Source organism: Centroberyx gerrardi, chromosome 1 (assembly GCF_048128805.1).
Source record: "Centroberyx gerrardi isolate f3 chromosome 1, fCenGer3.hap1.cur.20231027, whole genome shotgun sequence".
Taxonomy (NCBI): Eukaryota; Metazoa; Chordata; class Actinopteri; order Beryciformes; family Berycidae; genus Centroberyx; species Centroberyx gerrardi.
In genome coordinates this window covers 5,778,170-5,801,444 of record NC_135997.1, presented here as the reverse complement: position 1 = coordinate 5,801,444, position 23,275 = coordinate 5,778,170, and the positions used below count along the sequence as shown (strand labels likewise).

At 39.4% G+C, this 23,275-nt stretch overlaps 2 protein-coding genes across 2 annotated transcripts in view; both read left to right on the top strand.

Moving 5' to 3' along the window:
- The first annotated feature begins 237 nt into the window (after positions 1-237).
- On the top strand, positions 238-18,403 carry nr1h3 (nuclear receptor subfamily 1, group H, member 3). Its single transcript, XM_071896168.2, has 11 exons — positions 238-371; positions 3,022-3,249; positions 6,649-6,731; positions 7,579-7,803; positions 9,377-9,643; positions 9,915-10,120; positions 10,762-10,941; positions 11,206-11,305; positions 11,767-11,880; positions 12,195-12,289; positions 13,765-18,403. The coding sequence occupies exons 3-11, from the start codon at positions 6,689-6,691 to the stop codon at positions 13,909-13,911; spliced, it is 1,377 nt and encodes a 458-aa protein (XP_071752269.1). The 5' UTR covers positions 238-371; positions 3,022-3,249; positions 6,649-6,688; the 3' UTR covers positions 13,912-18,403.
- A 2,518-nt stretch (positions 18,404-20,921) lies between these two features.
- Positions 20,922-23,275, top strand: part of madd (MAP-kinase activating death domain) — a 53,474-nt gene continuing 51,120 nt past the window's right edge. The window contains exon 1 of the mRNA XM_078286923.1: positions 20,922-21,207. The gene's annotated coding sequence lies outside the window, so the exon portion shown is untranslated. The remainder of the gene's footprint in view (positions 21,208-23,275) is intronic.

Here is a 23,275-nt window from a genome sequence, read left to right as displayed (position 1 = left end):
TTCAACACTGGGATCATTCAAGTTTCATTTGTTCTTTCTCATCTTATTTCTAAACATAGAACATGAATGACTAGCAGCCAAAACAGCAGCGGTGCTGGCTGGTTTACTACTATTATTTGGCTTTTTGAAGGAAGACGGAAGAAACTGTGGGATTTATCTCTCGCTTCTCCTCTTCATCTCTGTCTGGCTTGCTGCCTGATGAAAATCCCTTTCCTGCTGCGACTGGCTGCCGAGTCACATGATACTTACGTTGGCTAGCAAGCTAACATGCTAGCTTTAGTTGTCTGCCGCTATCAACAGCCACGAACGGACGGGGCATCGTTGACTAACAAGCAGTTGCAAACTCACGTTACAAACTTGTGAACTATCCGGCAAGTCAACACATTTTTGCCTTTTGTGATTTCTCAACGTGTTTGTGGCACCTGTAACGTGAAGTTAGCTAGCTAATTTGAACTTGTCAAAAGGGAGTTCCTTTCGAGTGCGGGGGTGTCAGGCTAACGTTAGTGCTGCTAAAAAAAACAGCTAACGATAACGTTATTGGCCTTCTTTGGATTGAATATGTAGCCTATCTTACCCTAACAATGCATCGAGGTAGAATTGTATGGTATTAATGTTTGACAGCTACTTAACGGTTAGTGAAAATAGTATTTAACCTTAATGTTTACAAGCTAAACCTGTAGCTACATTTCTACCTGGCTAACTGACAGTACGTTAGTTAACTAACTTAGCTAACGTCAACAGCTAGTCTGTCGTCAAAATAACAACGAATTTTACCACAAACAGGTAACGTCAGTGTCAACACGAAACGGGTCATATATGCTATCACAGGTGACTTGCTGTTAAACTTGCTTTGAAGTGTTTACATAACACGATTGCGAAACAACGATACAACTTGTTTCCCTGATTTTGCCAGTGGACAACTAGCTAGCTAACCGCTGACGCTAATTTGCTTGGTAAAGGATGTCATCCTGTGATATGTCTATCTTGGTTTTATCTTTTGTTAAATTTGCCTGACTATCGTTTTCTGTCGTCGCCTCCTTGATATCTGTGGACCTAAACAAGTTTGTAGTTGAAGAATTGATTCTTACTTCTTCTTTCATCAGTGGGTTTGTGGGAACTTTGGTCAATTTAGGAGCCACTGACTCTAGAAAGCACTAACTCTTGGTTTCACACCATGCTGATGCTGAGTATGGGATACTGTTCTGCTTGACCAGGAGAGTTGCATCCGCTGATAGTCTGAGATTGTAGGAAAGGGGCATTTCCCACCCAGTCATGCTGACTGACTGTATTTGCATTCTGTTTTTTTTGTTTTGTTTACTGAGTTGGAGACATTTCTGGACACACACACACACACACACACACACACACACACCTAGCCTGCACACAATCATTCTAAAACCCACTAACATCGCAGTTGATAGTGACAGTTATTGTTACATTGACATCTTTTTTGGTAATATTTACAGCACAGTGCAGCTAAATAATCTCAAGCCTGCCTATATTCACAAAGGTATATCACAAAGGTAGTTGAATTTGCCTAGGATGGAGCAAATTGAGATTTCACTAGTCTTTTTTTCTTGATTTGAAAAATCAAACAACTAGCCTAATTGTGTTTTGTTACTTTGGCATGAAGGTCTAATATTGATATGTGAGTTGTGTTACCCAGTTTTTGTTTAGTCATATCAGGTTATAATGACTAAAATATCCCAGCATAGCTACATGTCTCAGCCCCACTATGCGTATTGCAGCTTCTTAGCTGCAACCAGCAGCTCTATAGCTCGCTCTGTCGGTCGCTCTGTCTGTCGGTCGGTTGGTTGGTCCACAAAAATTTGCCCAAGCATGTATGCATGCGCGTACGTGGTCGCAGCTATTGCGAATTCGCACTTGTTCATATACTGTGCCAATAGATTACATATCTAACAAATGTCTCTGTGCCTTTTGTGTGAATGATAACTTGGGCTTAAAAAAGGTTATTTTTTCTCACATGCTTCTTTCATAATGTTGATTATAACTCTTAATGGAAGCTCTTGATTTCACTCAGTTCTTTATCGATTTGTTGGCGCTTTCAATTAATTTCCAACAGTCTATGAAACACCCATGTGGACAAAGGTAACTGACTGATAAGCTGTACAGAACATTGGACTTGGAGAGAGAGAGGCGGGGTTACTTCAGGTCACAGACAGAGCAGAAAAGTTTTAAACCCAGAGACTGTGAATTCACCCAGTAAACTTTTATTGACACCTGGAATTACAGACTTCTTATCTGTAGAGTTGAGTTTACTGCTTGTTCTTACTACTTCAAAATTATCAGAAATCAAACAAGCTTAGGCCTGTGGTTCTCCACACTGCTTGTAAACCACCCAACAGGAACCATGGTTGACTTTTTGAGCTTGAAATGATATTGATTTGTGGTTTCTCAATTTGTGAATATGAGGCCTGTTTTGAACCTGGACTTTCCCCTTCATTGGGCAGTTAGTCACAGAAGTGAAACAGCTGTGCTCTCTTGTTTCTGATACATGGGTGTAGTTATTATCCGAGACATTCAAGAATCTCATTAAGTGAAGTCAATGATGATGTATACACAAAAGATCCAAACTTAATTCACAAAAAAAAAAAGTATTACCTTTTTATACCCGATCTGAATTATTGTAGATCTTGTTTGTTTTTAAGGCTTCCAGCTTAATTTGTTGGAATAGTGACATAGCCTGCACAGATTGGAAACTCAGTCAGTAGAATATAGTATTGGTTATGTTTTCATGGAAAGAATTGGAGGGAAGATGGGGTTATCCCTAGGTGTATGTGCGGTGTGTGGGTGTTTGCGTAAAATGGGCTGCTTAGATACTCAAACAGGAAAAGGCTGGAGCACCGTGGCCCTGTGGGGATTTCAGAGCCATGCAAACGACCAATAGTAACCTCTTGTGTTCCCATTTTCACTCTCCCTCCCTCTCTCTCTCTCCCTCTCTCTCTCTCTCTCTCTCTCTCTCTCTCTCTCTCTCTCTGTTTCTCCTCTTGTCTCCCGCAGGGCATTGTAGAAAGGGATTGCTCCTCTCCCCTTCTCGCTCCCTTCAACATATTGAGGCGTTCAACTTCCACCCAATAAGTCAGAGGGATCTTGTACTTCCTTGACTGGGCATCCTCAAGGCTCGTCAGCCAAGCAAGTCCTCTGTCAGCATAAGGATATTGACGAACTGAGGTTGTGGACTCACATGGGCAAGATGGATAGGCGATAAAGAAGACATCAACTTCAGAGGTAAGGTCAACCCCGCACCAGGGCTGTCACAGTGCTAACAGGGGGAGGTTGATTTCAGCTAAATGGGCCTCTGAATCAAAATGTTGTGCTTTTTTTTGTGCCAACTGAATCACACCAATACTATTCACCACCAACAATGTGTTATGCGTCAGTAGAAAACTTTGATACTTAAATTATCTGTGAAAGAAATTGATAATTTAATGGATAATTCCATTTTATTGTCAGTTTTTTTACAGTCAGCTGGTAACATTGCTGCTGTGTTCTTGTTGCTTCGATGGGCTTGCTTCAGCTTGGTTAAATCTATTGTAGTGTTTCACAGTGAGACCTTTCTTTACACTTTCATTTTTATTTTAGCGCTGTATTAGCAAAGAAAGAGCTAACTTAAGTGAACACAATCATAACTCTTAATATAAATAAAGCCAAAAGCCACCTGAGCATCTTCTACCAACACTAGTCTGGCCTTCACCATTCCCTTCTGTGTGAAACCTTTTATCCTTGGCTGGGGCTGCAACAATAACCGCTTTACTGGTATACCACTGTATTTGGGATCTTTCCAGTGTTGCTGGGGAAAATGACTGCCATTACCACCGCAAAAGCTGTTTCGTTTATTCTGTTTCATTGTGTGTTCCCCTTGTTTCCCTTTATTTTCTGACCATAACCAGGAGCTGAACACAATCATGTAATTTGAGTTCTTCTTTCATTCTCTTCCTACCATCTGTGTTGCTCATTGGAGATAAGTGGAACAGGTGAGAGGCTTAGCCCAAATGGGTTGAATAGTTTGACTGCATTCAAACATAGGTTGTCTTCGCTTGAATAAGGCCAACAACTAACGATACAAACAAAAAATGAAGTCAACAGCAGTTGTTTGCTGAAACATTTTTGTCCTGATTGATTATATCACGTAATGGCCATAGGCGTAGCCTTCTTATTGCCTTTGGCCCTGTCATTATCAAGGTATATGAACACTGGCCATGGATTTGGTCCTGAACAAAATTGCCTATTTTGAGACAAATTTGGTTTTGACACAAACAAAGATGGGGAACCAGACAACTACGATGAAGCAATATGCCATATTTGAGAGAAAGCAGGAATCACTTAGAGGATCAAACATGATGATTCAGTCTTTGATCAACTCATCATCCGCTAGCTGCTAAACTCAGACTATCAATTGGTAGCACTTCAACTCCCTCATGAAGTGAAACCGCTGGCGAATAGTACATTGCTCTGTCTGGGTTTTCCCACTGTCTTCATGTTTACTTCACATACATTAATCTTAACTATGTGCCCCACCTAAGAGTGCAGAGCAGAGAGAGCATGCAAACAAAAAAATTCAGGAACTGTGCAAGAGATAGGTCAGTTCCAGTTTCAGTGAACACATAGTGAAAGCGGACATAAGGAGGGAATCAGTATTTCATCATTGTGCCATACAGCTGTTATAAAGAAGGCATCATAAATTTGCCATAAAATGGGGGTTCAAGTAAAATGCTAAAATGTATCACACTATAGTAACAGTATACACCAAGGAAAAATGCACAGAAAAATAACTGGAATTGAGTTGACAACCCTCAAACTTTTAGACTTATCAGATAGTTTTAGATTTAAAGTTTTTAGGCACACATTAGAAACTAGCAGATGTGTTTCCAGAGAGTTGAGCGGTTAAGTTCCTCACCTGTTGAGCCACAAGTTTGCCTCCAGTTTAGGAGCAAATCTCTTGTGTCTCTCCTACTCTATCTTCCCTTTTGTCTCGATAAAACAATACAAATACTAAAAGTTGACTCTTTCTTTTAAAAGAAACTCTCAGATGCCTTTGTCACATTTTTGGAAACGGTTCTTATAGATCAACTGAATGAAGCATTGTCATTGCTACTGTTGTAGTATATCAATGGCTCAGTTTTACTCTCAATACTCATCAGTAGCCTGTCATTACTCACCTCAGAGTGTGTGGAATTGAATGAGAGCAACCTTTCTAATGTAAGCTGAATTTAATCAGACGTGTGTTATGTTGAACATCTTTTTATGTGGAGAAATTACTGTTTAATTATCTGTCATATAATAGAAGTTCAAAATTGTGTTAGAAATTATAAAAACAAAGACAAAAGATATGTGAGTTATACCCATAATTACGCCTTTCCTTACCCTCACCAATCCCACAAAACAGAGAGTAAAATACAGCCACAATAACAAAAGATTGCAAATAATGACAATAATACCAAATATGATATTGTAATATAATCAGTAATACCAAAAATAAAATGATTAGAAATTTAAAAATCACACTTTTAACATCTAATAATTCCACCATTATTGTAGTATCCCCATAAACAAGAATTATTCTTTAAGTTGTTTTTTAAAGTATACTTTTCTGGATGCTTAAGTTAAACATGGCAGCCTATTACATTGAGTTGTAACTCTATCCATCACTTTTCTTTGCATGGCACTAGTTTGAGGTAGTATATATGAATAGTGTAAATTCAATTATGTGCATTACACCCATATTCTGAAATTCTTTGGTTGTGTACTATTTTTTTAAACACATTTATAGAAAGCTTTATATGTTTGTTAATTTCAAGATAGTTTTCCTTCTTGCAGGCTGGCTAAGAATAACCCAGAATCATGCATGGGTATCCATTGAATCAGTTTCCTGAAATACGTCCATATGTGACACATGACCAATTTCGTTTCTGCTTTTTTAGCCAGTTGGTTTTCCTGTCAAAGTCTTTTTGTGGAACAGTGTTGTAGTCAAGATCCACACGAGGTTGAGATGAAGACAAAACCAAGACCTGCCCTACTTAAGATCTTTTCTGAGATCAAGAAATGTCTTTTAAGTCTTAAAAAAATTCCTAGATCAATGACATACTACAATCACATATGTTTATTTCCCTATTTGGAATGTATACAGCCTACATACAAGTCGCACAATACACCCACACTGCCAGAAGAAATTTAGCTTATTTATCATACTACAAAGCACTCATTATTTTTTAAACTACTGAATGAACACTAATCTAGCAGCAGATACAGTATACTTCTGTGTAAGTAATACAAAACACAACTTTAACACTAAATATATATATAACTATATATAATTAAGCTTGCCATGATCTTAAATCTAACAGAAGTCTACTTCTACAGAGGAAAATAGCCAGAACTTTTGTGATATTTGTGACTCTTGTCCCATACCGAGATAACACCAAGACAGATTAGATTCAAGACCAAGCCCATGACTTTTTGGTCTTAAGGAGTCAGACTGTCTGGCAGAGTGGTGTAGTGGTTAGAGAAACCGTCCTCCAACCAGAGGAGCTGCATTCAGACAATTTTCCTTCAGGGATCAATAACAAATTAGTAGTAAATTGTTTGGCATATTTGGGTCTGATTGATTTTTATATTTTTTTTGCACAGGTGCAGGTTGATTTCGTAATGACAAGCTGCTGTGCAGAAGATGTCCACGCTGTCTGCGACTGATATCCCAGATGTTGGTCATGGTAAGAGTGACTTCTTTACCAGCATGTCTTTGTGAGGTCAAGTTGTCTTCATACATCTCTGTGTTGTTCTGTGCTCAAATGCCTTATTTTCTTTTTGCATGTACTAGGAATAGGGCTCCACCGTTTTCTTGAAATCAGACTGATTGTAGATGTAGAGCTCTGTGGCTTCACATGGAAAAGAACGTCATGCTCAGCCTTTGATAGGTTTCTGTAATATTAGTAAAATAACCGAAGGCTTGTGTATATTTGAAAATATCTTTTCATAGTCAGATGGATCAATAAGAAAGGATTCTTTCACGTGAATTTAATCATATTTGTCGATTCTTCAAGCTCACTAAGTTGCGTTCATAAGGAATTTGCTCGAATTACATAGTTGGAGTCCTAAAGTACCAAATGCTAGTAAAATTTGTTCATGGCAATTAAGGGTCATCCACCACACTGACTGGTAACTTTTTGAGACCAAAACATTTGGATGCCTCGGTTATATACAGTCTTTTGTCTTTGCCTTTTGTCAAACTTCAAAATGCTCTCTTGTAATTTTAATGCAATTTAACTTCATGATGAATTACAAACATGATCCATTATATAAGTGCGTGAGCAAGTCTTCAATTATTCTAAACACAAAATATCATTGAAAACAGGCAGGGTAACATATGTCCATCAAAAATATATATTAATTATTTTGGCCGGTAAAAATTATTCCTGGCAGGTCATTTTTTTTTGTTTACCAGCAGTTGGCAGGTGACGTTAATTTTGCACACCTGTCACAGTTAAGATCACGATTAGAGAGCGACATGTGAAAACAAAGTAGGTTTTGAATGTCATGGGTCTGCCTCTCGTCTCCCAGATGAGAGTAAGGTGTTTGACGGGGCCTCGGAGCTGCAGCTGGACTGCATGGTTGAGGAGAGCAGTGGAAGCACTGAAGTGAAGCACGATGGCCTGCTGTCGCTGGATGACTTCCCCGTTCCCCCCCACAACGGCCCGTCGCTCACTGAAATGAGCAGCCCTCTGCCTGTAGAGCCGAATGACATTAAGCTGGATCCTGCTGCAGGCGACATGCCTGCCAACACAGGTGTGTGTGTGTGTGTGTGTGTGTGTGTGTGTGAGAGTGATTGAGTTATTTTAAACCATTGCAATACACAACTGTAATATTTCTCTCTAGAACTAACTGACATGAAATCAAGAGATATTAAATTTAAATGTTTGTTAAAATTAAAATTAAATGTAAATGTTGTACTTCAGGCATTCAGTGTTCAGGGCACATAATGATTTTTAAGGACAACTCCAGTGTGATTTGAGGTTTTTGCTCATTTTTTTTTAATGTTTTCCATCCCTTTAATGTTAATTCCTTTTTTACATGCATGCACCACAATTAAAAGATATTTTAAAATCAGTTTTGCCATACCTCTCGGCCTTATTCACTTCCATTCATTTACAAACGGCACAGAAAACAACTCCAGAGACTTTTAATTTGGTCGGTAAAGGTAATCCATCATGGTGAATGAGAACAATCTACAGTGATGTAAAGCAGTAAGGGAATGCAGGAAATTAGCAAAAACTCCAATCAGGATCCAATCCAATCCAACAAGGAATCCAATCTGGAATTGGAAGAGTCCCCACTCCTGTATCTCTGTTAAAACCAATAGGTAGTTTCCATAATAAATTCTGCTGCTGTGGTCACTACTGATGATCATTGTTGGAAAAAAATACAATTTCCTTCTTCAGCAAGAAAGTACAGCACAAATCATAGTACTTTTAATAGAGACAGAGAAGGAGAGAGAAATAAAGTGAGAGCAGGTGCAGATTAATTTGAGTTTGGAAAGCTTCCATGGAGCCAGTGACCTTTTATTTTGAGTCAAGATGCAATGGTATAGTGAAGAAATATATCTGTGATGAGTCATACAGAGTTTAACTGGAAACCGTGCGGAAGTCAAAGATGTTGAGGTCAGAGATGCTCACAAACACTCAAAGAGAAATGTTGACGCAATCGAGGAAAATTGTTATTCATCTTTTTTTTTGTTAATGAAACCCATTTTAACTATTCAGTGTGTTCTTACTTTTGTGCCTCTAAATTTTCCTGTACAGTCACTACCTGGCTGAAGTTAAAAGTAAAATCCACAAATACCCGTCACAAAGCTACTGGAATCTAGTATAGTGTGTGTGTGTGTGTGTGTGTGTGTGTGTGTGTGTGTGTGTGTGTGTGTGTCTGTTTGTCACCTCAAGTATGTCTGTGTGTGTAATTAGACCGGTGTGGCAAGTTCCAATGTAGGCTCACCGGTATTTTTCCTGTTAATATCTGGCTTGCCCACTGTTGTCTTGACACAACTTGTTGTCTTTTTTTTGTAATGCCACAATTGTGAATTTATTTATTTATTTATTTTTTGTCCTCCATCTTAAATCAATCAGTCAAAATACTTTATTCTTACTTGTAAAATGTTGTTTTCTCTGTTAACAATATAGCAAATGTATTTAAATAATTATATTTGTCAGGTCTTAAATTTACTGTTTTGTTGAGGTCCCTTTAGTTGTGAAGGTAGCTATATTCATAGGCTTAATACTTTTTGATGTTTTATATATCATTGCAGCCATGTCCATAGTCTTAATACTTTCTTATGCTTGATGTACCTTTTTATATGTGGCACTAGATGGCCAGCCGGTGAAGAGGAAGAAGGGTCCGGCTCCCAAGATGCTGGGTAATGAGGTGTGCAGTGTGTGTGGTGACAAAGCCTCCGGCTTCCACTACAATGTGCTAAGCTGCGAGGGCTGCAAGGGCTTCTTTCGACGCAGTGTCATTAAAAGTGCCCAGTACTCCTGCAAGAACAACGGCCGCTGTGAAATGGACATGTACATGCGCCGCAAGTGCCAGCAATGCCGCCTGCGCAAGTGCCGGGAGGCGGGCATGCTGGAGCAGTGTGAGTGTTTGCCAAAAGACTGAGAGGTAGAGAAGGTTTAGATTCCACTGTATGTTGGTGTGTGGGTTTTGCTGCAGTTTTGTCTGACCGTGTGGTGAAAAATATTAGCAGCTATTGTTTTTATGGTTTTGACATACTGGAAAATTCTCTAAACTTTGGAGTGTGCTTTAGTCGAGGTCTACACTAAATATCTATCAAATGTGAAATGGCGGTTAGTTAACCTAATGCATGCAGCAGTCTGTTGACTGTGTTGGCTTCCGTTGACCCACAGGCGTTCTCTCTGAGGAGCAGATCAGACTAAAGAAGATGAAGAAGCAGCAGGAGGAGGAAACAGCCCGCACGTCCACAGTGGTCACGCCCACCCCACCGCAGGAAGTGGCCTCACTGGCCCCCGAACAGCAGGAGATGATTGAGAAGCTGGTGGCCATGCAGAAGCAATGCAACAAGAGGTCCTTCATTGACCGACCAAAAGTAACAGTGAGTGGATGGTTCAGATCAAAGACTGATGGCCAGTTTATTGTTCTTTTCTAACAGTAGCCATATAGTGACCTTTGATGTAGGTTCCAATCACAAATTTACTTCACTATTTACTTGGCAACTGGAATACAAAAATTCAACATCTAGCAGCCCAGGCCCTGTTACGGGTATTCCCTTTAGGCCTACTACAATAATATTATAATAAGTTAGTCTCATGGACAGCATACCACATTTCACTGTTTTTTGCTGCTGTGCTGCCATCTTGGTCTCAGCCAGTTTAGCTGGGATTGACTCTCATGTTAATCACTGGCAGTTAACTACAAGCTTGACACACGTTACATTACCTTTGAGTGGCGGATTAAATTGGCTCCAGGCTGCGCTGTAAGAATGTGTGACAGGCTGCATCTATTGGGTGTATCAGTGGGGGAGGCAGGTATTCTGTCAGGAGTGGAAGTGTTGAAATCTGACAGCTCTATGAAAAAATATGAGCTTCTCTGTCATCCAGGTTACTGATGTGTTCATTAAAGGATGCTGGGTCTGCTGCTTTGCTGCTTTGGATACAAATCAGAAGGAAATTGTAGTCTATGCTTACTGATTCAGTCATTTGTGTGTGTGTGTGTGCGTGTTTGTGCTTCCAACAGCCGTGGCCGCAGAGTCAGGACTTGCAGAACCGTGAGGTTCGTCAGCAGCGCTTCGCCCACTTCACTGAGCTAGCCATCATGTCGGTTCAGGAGATTGTGGACTTTGCCAAGCAGCTTCCTGGCTTCCTGGAGCTCACCAGGGAGGACCAGATTGCTCTGCTTAAGACTTCCACCATTGAGGTTAGTCATGATTTATCACAGTATATTGTTTCTTGAATCTGCAATTGTAGCTTTAATTTTGTTTTGCTCTGAAGGCAAGGCTCATAACATGTGCAACAAAGTGCTCATTTGATGATTTACAATTACAAGTGAATGCCATACTGTTGTGAATATTACCTCCTCCCTATGTGATTTTGACAACTTATTAGATCTCAATACATCACTTTGTCTCAGCATCTCTCCTTATTCATATTCCACTCACAAAGTTGTGTTTGGCTTCCACAGATTATGCTGCTCGAGACGTCTCGGCGGTACAACCCTGCCATTGAGAGCATTACGTTTCTGAAGGATTTCAGCTATAACAAGGAGGATTTCGCCAAAGCAGGTGCATTTGCTCATTTCTACCTGTCAAAACTTTATTGAAGATATGTATATTAGGTATCACTTCAGCTGACTGCCTGCACTCCATCTGTCTGGTAGTCCTCTGGAATGGAAAAGCACAAGCACGGTTTGCCAGGTTCTGTCTGATGGAACTGAGAGAGAAACTTGTGATTGAGGCATTCAATTTAACATATAAAACTGATCATACTTATTTGGTATCATCAGTGAATGTTGACCAAAAAATCTTAAAACAGAGTGGGACTATATGCAGTTGATTTGTGCTGTTTGGTTGTTGTAATTTATATAGGAAGACAATTGTCTATTGTTCTTACTGTCACTGTTAACAATTCAAACCTCACGCTGCTGAGGACCCCTAAAACCCAGAGTGCATTATTATTGCAACACATTTCCTTCCTGAAAGTGACTTCTGGTTTCCTTTGTTTCTCTCACCTCTCACCCCCTCAGGGCTTCAGTTTGAGTTCATCAACCCCATCTTCGAGTTCTCCAAGGGAATGAACGACCTGCACCTGGACGAGGCAGAATATGCGCTGCTCATTGCCATTAACATCTTCTCTGCAGGTCAGAAGTCATAGACTAAAGCGGGGTCAGCTAAGCAGAATCCTCAATATATTGGACTCGAAGTGATAATGCACTTAGCACTAATGCTAAATTCTATTGTGATATGGCTAATTGCTTATATTCTTGGAAAAAATGCCCTTTTGTCAGTTGATAGCTAGTTATAGCCTCATGTCATTTTAGTATGTTTACAGTTGCAAATGTTACAGTTCATCACAGTTGAAATCACATTTTACCATTAATCATCTGACAGTGTGATCAAAGAGGTGATCAGAGATCTCATTGTTTTGTGTGGTGTTGTGGTAAACATCATCCAGATCGGCCAAATGTGCAGGATCATGATCTGGTGGAGAGGCTGCAGCAGCCCTATGTGGACGCACTTCGCTCTTACATCATGATAAAGAGACCAAACGTAAGTATCCTGTGGTTTACACAACCTCTTCAGTTGTGACCTATGTCAGCATAGCCTGGTTGCTCATCATCACAACAAGCACATTGGGTCAGGGTTGGGGTTAACTATAATTGGTGATTGGTGAAGGGGTTGAACAGTTGCAAATACAATACATGAAAGATAGCCAAGGTCACAAGTAGAACATGTTTTTACCATGATGCAGCTGTGTAGCCCACCTCAGTCATTACTTGCTGTCAAAATAATCCCCAGATCCACAGTATCGGTCAAGGATGGGCAGTTCGATGGCCATGGAGGCTGTACATAGTCACTGTGAGGGGGTTTGAAGGTGTGTGCATATATATGTGCACTACTCACATATACTCAGATATATCATATATGAACTTGTATATGGTGTAAAAACCCTGTAGATAAATCTCCATATTCCCTGAAAGAAATTTACCACATAGTCATGTGTCATTATGAGGAGAAAAAGAACACAGCTGACTCTCTTCAGCTGTTACTATTATGGTCTACAAGATGCTCAAATTTGGAAATTGCATTTGTCCAAACACTGGAAATAGGGGTGCAGCTCAAGAATGAAGAGATCCTTCAACAAAATTTTGAGTGTACAGCACACAATGAAGATGACATATAAATAAAGTTATTATTAGTGTTATTACATATCAACTGACCAGAAAATCCCTCAGGTGAACCACTTTTTTCTGGTGTGTGTCACATAGACGACGACGACTACTACTACTAATTAATTAAATATTCTGTTTAGCAATTTACTAAGTCACAGCAACACTGTGCTACCACAGCATTTTGGTGTTAACAGGTGAGTGTGAGTACAGTGAGTATTTAAAGTGACTGTCTTAGACTTCCTTGAAGCATTTAGATCCTAGAAAACGGTTCCTTTTTGGAGGCCACTGTAAACAAAAGAACATAATTTCCCCTCAGGGATCCATAAAGGTCATCTTATCTTATCTTATTATGGCATGGGTGAAAATAGTTGAGATAATGGGGGGAATGTCACTTGTAAAAGCTGCAGTAAACAATGCTCATCTGACAGAGATGGAACGAAAAATCTATTGATACTAAACAAATGCATATTGGAGGTTTTAAATGGAATACACCTACTTTTTGGCATGTAAACTTCTCTACAAATGTTGTGCAACAAGACGGTTGGGAGTAATCGCTGTGCATTCATACAGAGTGTGCTGCATTACTGTTGAAATGACATCAAAGCCATCCTGTTCTGCCCACCTATTATATACAGTACAGTGTGCCAAAATGTTACCATGTCCTGTAGTGAACTGCATAAATACTGAACACCAAGCTGAAACTTTAACATTTTCTTTGCTTTTACTTGCTGAAAAGTGTATTCCTCTAAGGGTCCTGAAATCAAGGTTGAAATTGGTTTGTGCACTGCTGCCCGTCACTGGAATACATTGCATTTCTCTTAAATAGTGTGTTTGTTTCCTTGGTTTCCTCAGGACCACCTGATGTTCCCCCGGATGCTGATGAAGCTGGTGAGCCTCCGTACACTAAGCAGCGTCCACTCGGAGCAGGTCTTCGCTCTGCGCCTCCAGGACAAGAAGCTTCCCCCTCTGCTCTCTGAGATCTGGGACGTCCACGAGTGACTGCAAACCGGATGTCACACTCCGTGGCTTCAGAAAGCCTGAGACAGACATGGCATCCACTGAGCAGCGCAAAAAGACTCGACATTGAAGTGAAACTGACGCAGGAACATGGCTTCCTTTCTGCTCTTTTGGTCAGGGATTGATTCTAAGATTGGAGAATTTTTTTTCACTATTTCTTTTTTGGAGGTTTTGGAGAGTATCGATGCCCTTCGCTCTCCCACAGACTGCTGAATGGATTTGTGTTGACAAGGGGTTTGAAGCGTGAACACCTAGTTTTCTTTCAGCCTTTGCTCTTCCTGTTGTGTTGATGCTGAGAAGGGCTGATTCTGCCGATGTTAATACCAGCATCAGGCTCTCTAGCCAGTGTTAAAACAAATTAATATCTGTTGAAAGTTGTTAAGTCAATCTCTAGTGCAGTTCTATACTCTTTCTCTAACAGTTTTAATCAGAAAGCTTTGAGCAGGTCTTGGCTGTGGCTGTCTCACAATACAGTCAATGGAAGATTACAGCTGCACATTGAGTATAAGTAATCGTTTTACGCAGTCATGCAATAGATAGAATAGGACAGAGTTGGAGACAAGCAGACTGCTATCTGATGTTGTTAAGCAACATTTTGTTGGTGTTATGATAAAATGGTCATCTGGTTGGTATTGTGCATCGTGATACGGCAACTAGTAGTAGAGAAGGGACTGAAATCAAATGGTTGGTGTAGTTGCTCAGGTAAAGTAATGTGATGTAGAACTCTGGTAATTAGAGGTTTCTATATTCTCTAGTAAATTACTTGAGTTTATTCTTCCAAGTTCACAAGGGACCCTTTTGGTCATTTATACATGCCCACAAACATTCATGTAAATGGCATATTTATTTTCACAAGAAAAATGTATAGAGTGCTCACACGAAAAATATCCACAAGATTGTACAATCATACACTAACGCACAAGAAAACAAGTCTGCAAGAATCGACGGTGACGTGACTGAGCCCTCGTTCTATAAAGTGGTGTAGTTGGAGCCGTGTCATTTGCTGAGTTATTTGTACATGTACAGGAAATGGTAACGTGACTAAAGCTTTCTTTACACAGAGCACTTGTACCTGGAAATAGGTGGTACTGATGTGTCTTCAAATTCCATGTAAAGATGACTAAAAGGTCACATTACTCTTGCTGTGACCTTCCTTTCAACTTCGTAAAAAAGCCCATCCAGACCCGGGAAAGCAACATTGAAAAAAAAACTGCTTCTGCAAATACCATGGTAAACATTATATGTGTGCGAGATGGTAATTTTACATGTAATTAATTAGAAAGCAGCAGTTATTTTTATATTGGACATTCTGATATGTGATTTTATGAATAGCATTTAAACCACGTGTGGAGAAATGTAAAATAAATAAATAAATAAAACATGCATATTCAGAAGAGGATGGAGAGCGGTTCACAACCTTTCATTTTTTGAAAATATTTTTTCAAGATTATTTTTGGGGCATTTTTTTTGCCGGATTCAAATCCAGGACGATGCAGTTACATGTTGTGCGCCTTAGACCACTGAGCCACCAGGACACCCCTGAAAATATTTGAACAATATTTAGGGAGGGGGGGTGGGGACTGTACAGCTGAATGTCCAGTGTAAAACTAACTTGGTCTAACGGTCTACCATAGTCTGAGTATCCGTCTGGTCCAGGTACTGTACACCAGCAGCTGCAACTAGTCAAATTTTGTGACGTTTAGCTAGACAAATTACAATAAAATGTATATTAACAGGGAGCAGAGAACAACAGGAATGAGTAGTAAGTTATCTTAAAATGATATCACATCTACAGAGATCCATGACACATGTTTGTTATGAGATGTATGAGTTTCCCATGGGTTCTCCTGTGCAGTGTAAACATGAAATGTTGCATACTAGCTGATCAAAGAATGTCAGTGGAAATTGATCATTATGCAAATTATTCTCTCTCCATACTCACTTTATTAGCAGGGTCAGCTGTGTAAAGAGGGCTCTAGATTATTAATCTGATCACTGAACAAACTATCACTCTACTTCAGTTTTGGAAATGACGGTTTGTCAGTTCATTATCTGTCTGTGAAGGCATTCCTGGTTATTTTAGTTGAATTTTAATTTCATGAAGTTTAGTACTGTTTTCCCCTCCCTAACAAACTATTCCAGTCATCAATGCTTTTCACCTCTGGGTCACGTGGTATTGCACGGGGCTACAGATAAAATCAGAAATTTAACATTATTGTGACAATTTGAATTTTCAACTCAATTTCCAGATGGTTATTGACTTAATCGTGCATTTTACATATTACAGCTAAAATGGGAGCATCAATTTTTCACCACATGAATAAAAATACAAACTACAGGCATGTAATCTCCTGTTCAATTGCAACAATAGGCAGGGCCAATTTTGATTTGATCAGAATGATATAATTTTTGTTTTGATTTTGTCCAAGAGCACTTGGTGATGGATGTGAGGAATAGTCTTAAGTTCCTGTTGTGGATCTGTCAGATGGTTAAATCCAGATATTTTTTTTTTTATTTATTTTTTTTTATTCCCATAACACCCCTGCCCTAGCCTGCCCATTGCACAATATGGGAGTGTGTCTTTGAAGCCCAGTCTCAACAGAACAGAGGAATATTGCGGTATTTGCCAGACCCAATGTAATGTAACTCTAGTGCTGGTAAAAGCACAAAATAGTGAGTTTATCTCCTGGTTTATATTTGTTGTCTTTAAATTCAGCTGTGATATATACATTTGATCATATTTGGGTTTTTATGTTTCATTGTATTGATTAAATGATCGAATTGTTCAAAATCAAGCAGTAGACCATAATTCACTGGTTCATAATTCACTGGATGGTGCACCACCATCTTAGACCCAGATGTTAATGCATTACTTCTCACTGGTGGAGCCAGATAAAAGCTTGACACCACATTACTACACACAGCTTGTTCTGCCACAAGCTGCAGTTGAATGGCTGCAAGAACACAGAAGTAACCAGGCTGTTCTTTATGAAGTATAGGAGCTAACAACAGAGGCAGCATCTATTCCTTTATATATGTGTGTGTGTGTGTTTTGCCCATTGACAGTCCTCTGTATCTCATGGTGTTGCAACAGCAAACACTTGGGACATGTACATTAGATCAACCCCCTAGGTTTGAGCTCCACCCTGAATTGTGATTGGTTGAATGCATACAAACTCTCTTGGATGTTTTCCATCTTTATTCCCACTTAGTTACACCAGTAATTGTCTTGATTTGTCATATGTTTTTCCACTGCAAACAAGTCTAGACCAGTTGTGGCCTAGCCAGGAATTGGCACAGCTGAAAATAGCCATAGCCACTAATTTTTGGTTTGGGAGGGGCCAGAATCATAATAGACACAACGCCCAGCAGGAGATGTTTCTTCAGGTTAGAGAAGACCCAATGAAGAATTCAAGTTGTATTCCAATCTTTAGCTGTAATATGTTACATAATGTTACAAATAATAAATAAACTTGAAATCAGTAAACCTAATTAATCTCTTAAATTTCCATTGTACAAAGGCAATTTCATGAAGCAGTTTATCATTCAGCAGGTGTGTGTCAGGACGGACATCAGTGTTGTCCTGGCATTTTCTGACCATGGATTGTATCATGTCTTCACTTTCTCTTGTTTATTAGTTTCCTTCCTATAGATGGTATTTCTCTCAGTTGAATGGTTATATGCTTTTGTTTCTGTTTTTTTTGTGTTTTTTTTAAGGAAATGTTTTTGAGTCCTTCTAACCCCTGTCGTAATTTATTTGAATCTGTTTTTGACAGCTGTACAAATATAAAAATAAAAAGCAGATTGATAAGGGAGTGAGCAGCAATACGAAACCATAATCAGAGGGATGTTTCAATTGGCAGTGTGAAACTTCTGTTTTGGCTCCTTTTGCTATTGAATGTCAGGTGGCTTTTTATCACTCAATGTAATGGGTGACTCTTAACTTGTTTCTGTGTAGAACCTGCCACTATTTTTAATGTTTCTGCAATTGGTTTTCTGCTTGAGGCTCTGAGGTGTCTCCAGTCAAACACTAACTGTTATACTTTCAGTTCAAAGTAAACTGTAATATTGGGGTGAATTTGAATTGGGGGGGGGGGGGGGGGAAATTACACAGGAAATTGAAGTGACATTGGCATAGTATTCTCCGACCAAATGGAAAGCAAGTACAGAGCAAACGGCATGAATCAGTGAATCTCCAGTCTATTTTTTTGTTTGTGATGTTTGTAATATATGTTATGTTAATGCTGTAGGTATTGAAGTTTATTGTACTGTATATAAATTGGCCTCTCTGGTGTGCAGATCTCATTTAATTCCCCTCTGTCTTCAAACGATGACGCTGTAAAAACAATGTTGATATATAGAAATGCAAACCTATTTTAATACTTGTAACGCCTTAAGATCTTCTGCTTTGTATGTATAAATTAAAACTATGCTGTAGTCTGATGATGTATTTGGAACCAGAATCACTCATTTTCCGGTCAGATTTTACAAGTCATAGTTGAGCTCTAACAGTATCAATAAACTTAAGATATTTTTAATGTTCACTTACAGTCACTCAGTATACAGTATGTTTGATAACTGGCTATTTGCTGTGCATACAGGGGCTCAAATCGTACCAACTTTGTTGTAGAGACCTTGATGAATGTCTACATATTCTGATTCCTAATATTTGGTATGGCACACATCCCTTTTTGACAGTAATTACAAAACAAAAAACTAATTTAAACCGAAAACTGCCTCTACTTTTCATTGTAGACAAGACCTTGGTGAACGTCTACATATAAAAATGACGTTGTTCAGGCTGAGTATACTGACATTGCTTGGTAGTCTACTGTTATTTTATGTTGTGGCTGAACCTTTGGTCCATCTGTATCAGGACAAGCTAATGTAAACTGATTCTACCCAAGTCATCAGATAGGCTACATGGGAATCAATTGGGTATAATAATATAGATCAGTGATTCTCAACCTTTTTCATATCAAGGACCCCTAATTTAGTCCACATTAGGACCACAGACCCCCATTTGATGAGGTTTTGTCTCTCAAACCCAAATCTGAGAATATTTTTATTGTTAGATATGATTTTGTCCAGAATTCCATGACTATCTGTATTGCAGGTAGAGAGATAACAGAGAAACTATGATCAAAACAGTCATTCTTCTACATTCTCTAATTGTGTTAACTTCTTGTAAATTAAATAATGGTGATGTTTAACAATTCATCAGTTTGCTGTGGACCCCCTGGAACCACCTCAAGGACCCCTGGTGGTCCCCGGACCCAACGTTGAGAACCACTGGTATAGATGTTGCACTTCGCCAACTATAAGTTAGTCCAAATTATGATCTTGTAACTTTTATGCTTATAATGAAAAGCACAGATCAAGACAAATTCCAGAAATCTATTTGGAAGCCATATCTATAAAAAAACAAAAGTCACATCAGGGGAGCTTGCAGAACCAATCTTCCCTCTAAACTGTGTGTGTTATTAACATATTAACACATAGTTTACTCATGTATTAATTAATATATAGGCCTACTACTATTTAATATCTAAAAACTAAGATTGTAATTGGGTAGCCTACAATTAGGACTTGAAATGTAGTATTAAAGTATATTATAGAAGAGTGTCCCACTTCATCTAACCTGCTGGTCCACTTTACTTTCCATACTGAATGAAATTTGGCTTTGAGCACACTGTACACAGATGGGTGTGTCATGCCTCCTGTGAATATGATAACAACATGGATCCTTATTTGATTAGACATCTCCAGCAATGTCCCACGTGATGAATTTTCTCCACCCAGAGTGATATTCAGACACGAGTTGGCAACAACATGAGTGGATTTCAGCTCACCTCAACTGATCAAATAGTTCTCTCAAGTGTCGTCATTTTGTGGTTTTCAGATTATATCCGGATCCATTTTTTTTCTGCCTAAAAAATGAATGGGATTTTTGGATCCCGTTTGCCAATCGTTCTGTTCTTAAACGACAAAGATATTCAATATTTTAATGAGCTACTGAATAAAAAAAATACATATTTTGCTAACAACCATGGGGCAGATGTTGCATTATCCTTGGTAATCAAAGGGGTATATAGCCTAGACCGCAACATCCGCCCCATGGTTGTCAGTAAAATTGTTTTTAAAAATTCAGTAACATGTTAAAATATGCAATAACATCATTTCTACTTGCATTATTTCACCCATTTTAAGAACAGATGACAAAAAAAAAAGGATGACGACAACACTTGAGAGGACTGAAAGAGGGTGGGACCCTGAATTCCTTATTTGGGCCGAAAAGCTGATGTCACGCTTAGAGGTCAATGACGACAAGGAAGAGGACGATGACGACAAAAAAAAGCCGTTAAGCATCCTTAACGGTTGTGGGACACATACATAGACAAAAGTGAGTTTTGTGATCATAAAATGTACATTCATGGTTTTCATGTTTAATGTGGATTTAATAATAATAATAACCTTTATTTGTATAGCACTTTTCATACACAACATGCAGCTCAAAGTGCTTTACATCAATACAAGGCAGATAAAAGACAGATAAAAAGATAAAATTCATATAAAAGAACAAGCAAAATGCATTGCATTAAAAGAATCAAATCAAGTAAAATAGAAAGATAAAAGAACATAACAAATACTCCCACTTTTAGATGCACATTGTGAGTGAACCCATATGTTTTTCATCAAAGATTTTTGATGTTTTTCATCAAAGATGATGATCCAAATGATCACACTTATTGTGGTATGAGGAACTGCTAGGCAAAATGCACATATGCAGTCAAAGTTGCATAATATGTTCAAGCATAAACCATGTTCAGGAATTTTACAGTGCTGCCACAGGAGATCTAAAAACGTGTGATAAGGTCGATATTAACTCCTTGTTGTACCACGGTCACGGTGTTTTTTTCCCCGTCAGGGTTGTTTGTCGCTTCCGTTAGCCCGGCTCTCAGTATGCGGAACTCCCTGCAGAAGGAGCTGATGAAGAGGATGTTGTGAAGACAGGTTGCTTGTGACTGACTGAGCCACCCGTTCAACGAGCAGAGGCAGACCCACATTTGCATCATTTACTATGCTGTGAACCGGGCTGACGGAGTAGCTAGCCGTTTCAGCCGCAATCTATGTCGAATGCTTCCATGTTATACCGTAATCTGAGAAAGAAGTGTCAATTCACCCTCATCACTGCCTCTCTCACTGACCGAGGAGGGCACCCAACACCCAGGCCGTCATCAGCAGCTGGCTTAGCAGCTAACCAGCTAATGTAGGCAGGTAAGGCTTTTCTTACGTACGTATTATTTAACCCGTCTGGTGCCAATATAGCGTGTCGCAGATTTGATCCGTTTGCTGATATGGAAACTGTCGGTTGCATTTGACAGCTTGCCGTTCATGAGACAAATCGGTCAAGCTACTGTTAGCAGCTAGCTAGCTAATCCATCCGTGACGTAGGAAACCACGGCGCTAGCAGAGGAGAGGCGAGAGGATGCATCGTTAGGGTGAACATTTAGGACGAGCCACGGCCCGCCAGGTTGTTAGAAATATACAACTGACAAGATAGCAAACTGCTACATGGCCAACAGAACCAGTCAGCTTTGACATTTCTTTGTCGTATTCGTTATAACTACCGACATGAATGTTATCCCATCCCGATGTGTAGCGTTACTCTGGCTAATCTCCATAATAACAATTAGCTAGCTAGCTGGTGAAATGCCTAACTCATAATAAGCTCAGATAGGATTTACATTATACCCACGATAGTCTTATCTTGATTCCGATGCTTCCTTGACAGTTTTTCATTGATAGCTTGTGGCACGGTAACCTCATCATGCTTCAAGCAGTGCTTTGCAGATTATGTTTGTTAACTGAATCTTAAACCAACCTGCGACACCGACATGATCTGTAATCCACTAGCATGACAGGCCTCAAGATAGATCAGACCAGGCAGGGTAGTCAATTATAAAGGGATTTTAGGCCCGTGATATTGTGGTAAATAAAAAGCTAGGTAAACTATCGCTGTGAGATCACCACACACCAATCATATATGATTGGTAAACTGAGTTTAGCTGGGAAGGTAGGTTTATACTCTGCTGCATCCTTTTATAGGCTACACATTGATGACTTAAGGGAAGATAAGATAAACTTTATTGTCCCTGAAGGGAAATTTGGCTTGGCTGTCGAGGCCACAGCACAAAAGACATAAAAACAGTTAAAGACAACAACAAACGGCAACATAGAACAGATGCATAATGCATCAGATACCCAGCATCATATAATCAAAAATTCTTACAATAATACAGCCAGTCAATATAAAGAGAGAAAAGCATGATACTGTGTTGGTGTGCGCATGGGGTGAGGAGAGATCTGGGCTATCATTTGGTGTTAATCAGTTTTATTGACAGGGGACCAAAATAGCCTAGTTGTTATATCTGTTCAGCCTGCACCATGGGGCACTGGATCATCTGCCTGATGGGACGAGATGGTACCCGATGTTCAGGATGAGTGGGCTCTGCTACATGGCCCGTCTGTGGGCAGACAACTAATCCAAGTCTACTTTTCACCTCTTATCATCAGCTATCGTGTAGCCATGCCAAAGCAAGTAAAAAGATTTAGGAAAAGAATTTGGGAAAAGCAGGCTAAAAACAAAAGCCCTTCGATAAAGATAATCTCCAAGTAGCACATGTGGCTGGCTACTTGGAGATTATCCACATGTGGCTACGCATGTGGTAAACTAACAATTGTGTATGGGCTTATACTTGATATGCTACTGGCTATATGGATAAAATTCCAGCCTCAAGAATGCTGTAATGTAGGCTATATGTGCTCCTGTAAGAATGAATGCACCCATAACCTACTCTCTATCCCTCTCATCATGTGCGTTTTCTCATTAAACGAAGACAATCATTTCAACAGAGCCTTTTCTATAGGAAGCTATTATTGCTGTTCATTGTGACTGGCAAGAAATGTTGTCCATGTTGGAGGCCTATGAATCATATCTCTCTCCCCTTGTGCTTACATAACCAGTGAGTGCTGCCTGCAGACCACTCTGACCAGATTCATCTGTTGTGTTAACCTGCACCATTATTTTGCCAGCGAAGATGATTCAATTTTGAATGTGACTCCTTATCTCCTTTGTATAGAGGAAAACGAGGTTCAGTATTGAGCTCACTCATTTACTAGTCAACAGTGAAGTGGCTTAGTCTTGTCTTTCCCATGTGAAAATAACAAAATACTATAGGCCTGTATCTTTGGACTACCTGATTCTGCTTCTAGCTCTGCTTCCAGCTCTGCTCCTGCATGTTGATCCATGGACTTTATGGCTTTGCAAGATAAAAAAGGGCTA

What these genes read in the sequence shown, in the direction of transcription:
- nr1h3 (XM_071896168.2), top strand. Translation starts at nt 6,689, where the DNA reads ATGTCCACGCTGTCTGCGACTGATATCCCAGATGTTGGTCATG. An exon ending in GGCGGGCATGCTGGAGCAGT is followed by an intron (nt 9,644 to 9,914) that starts GTGAGTGTTTGC and finishes GTTGACCCACAG; the next exon opens with GCGTTCTCTCTGAGGAGCAG. An exon ending in CATTAACATCTTCTCTGCAG is followed by an intron (nt 11,881 to 12,194) that starts GTCAGAAGTCAT and finishes AACATCATCCAG; the next exon opens with ATCGGCCAAATGTGCAGGAT.